The sequence below is a fragment of the Chaetura pelagica genome, unplaced genomic scaffold (assembly GCF_000747805.2).
Source record: "Chaetura pelagica isolate M959 unplaced genomic scaffold, ChaPel_1.0 scaffold47, whole genome shotgun sequence".
NCBI lineage: Eukaryota > Metazoa > Chordata > Aves > Apodiformes > Apodidae > Chaetura > Chaetura pelagica.
The window spans coordinates 6,165,523-6,170,931 of NW_009954140.1; the positions used below are offsets into that span (position 1 = coordinate 6,165,523).

At 55.6% G+C, this 5,409-nt stretch overlaps 1 protein-coding gene across 1 annotated transcript in view; it reads right to left on the reverse strand.

Moving 5' to 3' along the window:
* Window positions 1-4,927, reverse strand: part of FAM104A (family with sequence similarity 104, member A) — a 15,505-nt gene extending 10,578 nt beyond the window's left edge. The window contains exons 1-3 of the mRNA XM_010002805.1: window positions 4,825-4,927; window positions 4,616-4,638; window positions 4,387-4,541 (exon numbers count right to left, since the gene is read on the reverse strand). Of these exons, the coding sequence (XP_010001107.1) occupies window positions 4,387-4,541; window positions 4,616-4,638; window positions 4,825-4,927 (281 nt within the window). The remainder of the gene's footprint in view (window positions 1-4,386; window positions 4,542-4,615; window positions 4,639-4,824) is intronic.
* Between the last annotated feature and the right edge of the window lie 482 nt (window positions 4,928-5,409).

Here is a 5,409-nt window from a genome sequence, read left to right on the forward strand (position 1 = left end):
GGCAGGGACAGCCCCGGGGGGCTCTGCTGGAGGGAACAGCCCTGAGGGAGGAGGAACAGATGCACCTGGGAGTCGGTGTGGAGTATAAAGCCTTTCTCTCTGCTTTGCACACCAAGAGCCTCCGTCTGCCAGTGTCAGAGGGTGTCAGAGATCACCACAAAGGGACAGCCAAAAATCACCTAACCAGCCCAGAGCAGCCTGGGCAGGGGGGGCAGCAGGTGGCTGCTGTCCCTGAGCCCGTCCTGCAGGGGAGGGACACCGAGCTGGCACAGCACCAGCTGCTGCTCCCCACCTCCCCCAGCCAGCCTGTCTGTGCATCCCTGGCAGGAGCACAGCAGCACGTGCCACCAGCCTGGAGTGGTTTCCAGACTTATATCCCAATTATCACAGGCTGAGTGTTTTTCCAGGGAAGCCTTTCCAAGAAGAGACTGGAATTACCATGAAGACACCAAGGGGTGATTTCTCAGAGGGACAACAAGGTCACACAAGAGAGAAAACTTTGTGCTTCTGGGATTTATTTAATGTCCTGAGTGTGACTGAAGAGTCCATTGTGACTGGGAGAGGAGGGGCAGGGAGTGCTGAGCTGCTTGGCTTGTCCAGAAAGGGATCCAAGAAGGATCCAAGGAAATTAACTGCCCAACCCTCCAGGCTGCAAACCCAATGGTTTACATTTTTATTTAGGTTTGAGTCAGGCTCTGACATGTTTTGGCTGGTGGAACCAACTCACTGCCAAGGAAGACAATTCCCTCTGCCTTTCCCAGCAGCTGCTCCCGAGCCCTTGACTCGCAGCCCTGTCATCCATCCTTCCCCCCCAGCACAGGGAAGGTGGGCACCACCCTGCCCTCCCTGTCCCACCTCTGACTGCTCCATGTCCCCTCTGGGAGCAGCACCTGCTGGATGTGCAGCTGGCAGAGCTGCCTCCCTGCCTGGGCACCCGGGACTTGTCTCCTCAGGGGCTGCTTGGAGGGGTCCAGAAAGGTGAGACTAAACTCCTGGTTCTCAGGGCAGAATTGTCCCCACTTCCCTGATTTCCCTCCTGCAGCCTGGTCCAGGTGGCCAGCCTGGATCTTGATAAAGCAGTAAATAAATAAACCCAACCACGTGGCTTTGCAAAGTGACCTGGAAAGCAGGTGACTCCACAAGAGCTGTGTTTGATTTGACCCTCAAGTTTCTGTCCCAACAGCCTGGAGCAGCTATTATAACAAATACATCAGTGTGAGGAAGGGGGGACCAGCAGGGCTCTCCATGCTGCTGGCAGGATGCTGCCTCCTCAGCTACAGCTGGAACTATCAGCACATCAGTAAGATTTCCTTCTTGGTGTCCTTTTTATTTCAGGAATTCTCACTTTTGCAGCAGTCTGTCCTTCACAGCAACTCAAGCTCTGAAATAACTTAAATACTTCACAGTTAAGACTAATACCAGAGCTCAGGGAACAGGATTCTGGCCTGGCTGAGGAATGCAGCTCATAAAAGTGCTGATAACAGCTGCTGATTCACAGCTTCTCCCTGGGGAGCACCAGGAACCATCAGCACTTTCCAGCCCTGCACAGGGGGGGATGTCCCAACACTAAGCATCCATTCCCTGGATTTACTCACAAACTGCCAAGGGATTTACTGGTGTTTGTGTGGATTCCCCAGCAGGACTTGCTCTCCTGCTCAGCAGAGCAGGCTGCAGGCAGCTCCCTGCCCATCCCTGCTGGGCTGAGCACTCTGCTGCTCTCCCTGAGCTCAGCTCTGTGCTAACACTATTGTTTTTTTCCTCCCTGCTTTCCTAGAGCAGCATCTCTGGTGTAACCACCACTGAGGAGTCACAGGATGTCAGGGGTTGGAAGGGACCTCTGAAGATCATCGAGTCCAACCCCCCTGCCAGAGCAGGGCCACAAAAACCCAGGGCAGGTCACTCAGAAAGGCATCCAGACAGGTCTGGGAAGTCTCCAGAGAAGGAGACTCCACAACCTCTGGGCAGCCTGTAACAGGAAGCTGGAACAGTCATGGATGTTTGGGAGTCAGAGAAGTGCTCAGAACCATCATCCCACAGGGCTTCAGATCAGCAGAGACCCATTTACAGGCAGATGAGTTCTTTAGTTGAGGGGAATGCTTTTAATCACCCTCCTGGGGACAGAGCAGTGACAGGGGCAGCCTGCAGCCACTGCTCTGTGGCCCAGGCAGCCTCTGGTACCGAAAGAAGACCTACTCTCCATGCTGCTGGCAGGATGCTGCCTCCTCAGCTACAGCTGGAACTATCAGCACATCAGTAAGATTTCCTTCTTGGTGTCCTTTTTATTTCAGGAATTCTCACTTTTGCAGCAGTCTGTCCTTCACAGCAACTCAAGCTCTGAAATAACTTAAATACTTCACAGTTAAGACTAATACCAGAGCTCAGGGAACAGGATTCTGGCCTGGCTGAGGAATGCAGCTCATAAAAGTGCTGATAACAGCTGCTGATTCACAGCTTCTCCCTGGGGAGCACCAGGAACCATCAGCACTTTCCAGCCCTGCACAGGGGGGGATGTCCCAACACTAAGCATCCATTCCCTGGATTTACTCACAAACTGCCAAGGGATTTACTGGTGTTTGTGTGGATTCCCCAGCAGGACTTCTCTCCTGCTCAGCAGAGCAGGCTGCAGGCAGCTCCCTGCCCATCCCTGCTGGGCTGAGCACTCTGCTGCTCTCCCTGAGCTCTGCTCTGTGCTAACACTATTTTTCCTCCCTGCTTTCCTAGAGCAGCATCTCTGGTGTAACCACCACTGAGGAGTCACAGGATGTCAGGGGTTGGAAGGGACCTCTGAAGATCATCGAGTCCAACCCCCCTGCCAGAGCAGGGCCACAAAAACCCAGGGCAGGTCACTCAGAAAGGCATCCAGACAGGTCTGGGAAGTCTCCAGAGAAGGAGACTCCACAACCTCTGGGCAGCCTGTAACAGGAAGCTGGAACAGTCATGGATGTTTGGGAGTCAGAGAAGTGCTCAGAACCATCATCCCACAGGGCTTCAGATCAGCAGAGACCCATTTACAGGCAGATGAGTTCTTTAGTTGAGGGGAATGCTTTTAATCACCCTCCTGGGGACAGAGCAGTGACAGGGGCAGCCTGCAGCCACTGCTCTGTGGCCCAGGCAGCCTCTGGTACTGAAAGAAGCCTTAGAGCTTCTGTGTGCAGCAGAGCTGGAGTCCTCAGAAGCCCAAATCTCTCCCTTTTGGATACCAGACACAGGACAACCCCTTAAACCAGGCTGCTAATTGATTGACATGGACATTGTGAGGGGCTGGGTGGGGTTAGGCCAGAGCAGTTCCCTCTCTGTGCCCAGCTCAGCCCATCTTTTACTTACCCCTCTCCACTAAATGGGATTTGCCCTGGATTGGCAGGAGAAGGGTGGTCCCTGCCCCAAAGGACCCCCAGCCCTTCCTGGGTGCTGGTGGTTCTGGTCAGGCTCCAAGGGAAGGACCTTTGTGAAGGTGGTAAAGCAGCAGCACCCAGACCTCAGTGCCCTATTTCTGGAGGAAGAAAATCCATTGGATTAAGCTGTGGTGCCCAAAGGGCAAACTGGTGTCTGCAGCAGCCTGACAAGGACAGTTAGAGCTGCTGGTTGCAGCCTGTCACCACCAAACATGTCTCTGGTCACGTTACAGGCATCAATGGGGAAAAAACAAAACAAAACACAAGGAAATAAACCCCCCCTGAACACTCTTGACCCAAAGAGCAGAGCAGGAGCTCTGTGCCAGAGCTTGTTTCACCAAAAACTCCCTCTCACCAGCAATAAAAGCCTTTGTGAGTTTTCCTTTCCTGCTTGGTGCTGTGTGTTCCCAAACGTCCCCCTTCCCGGGGGATTAGCACAGCCCCCCCTGCCCAGGACCCCTCCTACCTGTGGCTGCTCAGTGACTGTTCCTGCTCTGCCGGGGGAAACAGGCAGCTCTGGAAAGTCCAATTTGAGCTGCATCAGAGAAGCAGTGGTTTCTCCGCCGCTTGTGATGAGCAAAACCAACTGGCTTTTCTGGCCCAGCAGCTGCCCCGGAGCGCAGCGCCCTCCTCCCGGCTCCCTGCAGAAGCACCTGAGTCACTTCCCCAGCAGGATTCCCAGCCCAGTCTTCCCACACTCCTGGCACAGTGACCTCTCTTGTCTGCTCTGGGGGTGCAGGGACCGGTTTTGTGCTGGATCAGAGACCAGAGGAGTACAGTTAATTCAGATGAGGACCCAAAACACTTAATCCTTGACCCAGAAGTGGCCACAATCACCTCAGCACACCCTGGCTCAAGCCAAACAGAAAGAAATCACTCAAGGGTGGGAGAAACTCAGATGCCACCAGAAGCTGGTGCCAGTGGCGTTTCTTCCCGCAGACAGGAGGTGGCATCAGGCACTTGCTCGAGGCCAGAGGGACAAAGATGTCTGCACCCAGGAGCCTCCTGCCCCAGGAACTCCCCTGGCTCCTTGGCTTGGGACACACCAACAGGAGCTTTCTGGGATGTGGAGGAGATTTGCAGCACCCACTGGGAGCAGGGGGCTCGGTCCCCCAGGCTCTGGTTGCCCTGGAGGTGTTCAAGCCCTCCCTGGTGCAGAAAGGGTAGGATTGGCTGGGGGGAATCTGAGCAGTGTTAGTATTTTGGGCCAAAACCCAACTCACCAGCCACAGGACCATGGAGGAACCTGCCATGGGCATGGGCTGGTTATGGAAAGAAAAGAGGTCCCCCCAGTGTCCCTAGGGTCCTGCAGTGTCAGTCCCATCCTTATCCCCTCCCACAGCCACCCTCAGTGCCCAGCTCACAGTAGAACTCACACCCCTGCATCCCTGTCACCCTTCAAAGATGCCACAAGACCCTGTCCCCAACTTACTGTCCATACCCAGGAAGGGCAGGGCCTGAGCTCCTTGCTGCTGCTCCACATCAACCTCTAAGTCAAACCTGACCTTCTCCAGTCCAGCCACCAGCTCCTGCATTGCCCCAGCTCCAGTAAGAAGCACCTCCAGCCCAGCCCAGGCAGGGAGAAGGGCTGGAAAAGAGGAAAGAACAGGTCTCCTGAAGAAGCACCACACTCTGCAGCCAACCTGGGCCCCACCAGCCCTTGGAAACCCTTCTCTTCCTCTCTGAACCAGAGCAAAACCAGCCCCAGCAGCAGCCCAGGACTCTCCATTTAGAGGGAGAAGCTGCTCCCACCCCATCCCCATCTGCAACCCCTGCAGCTCAGCCCCTGCCCAGCACAGCCCCCTCAGCACCCACACCTGCTTCTCCTCCAGCGCCGGCTCTGGGACAGAGCACCCCCAGCCCCAGCAGCCGGGGGGGCTGGGAGGGAGCTGGGTTAACCCCTTCTCCCCGGGGCTGCAGCTCAGCTGTGCTCAGGGATGGATCCTGCCTGGGTTTTGTTGTCCCCCAGGTGCTCTGAGCATTGCTGGGAGTGCAGCAGCACCATCCCCAGCCCTGC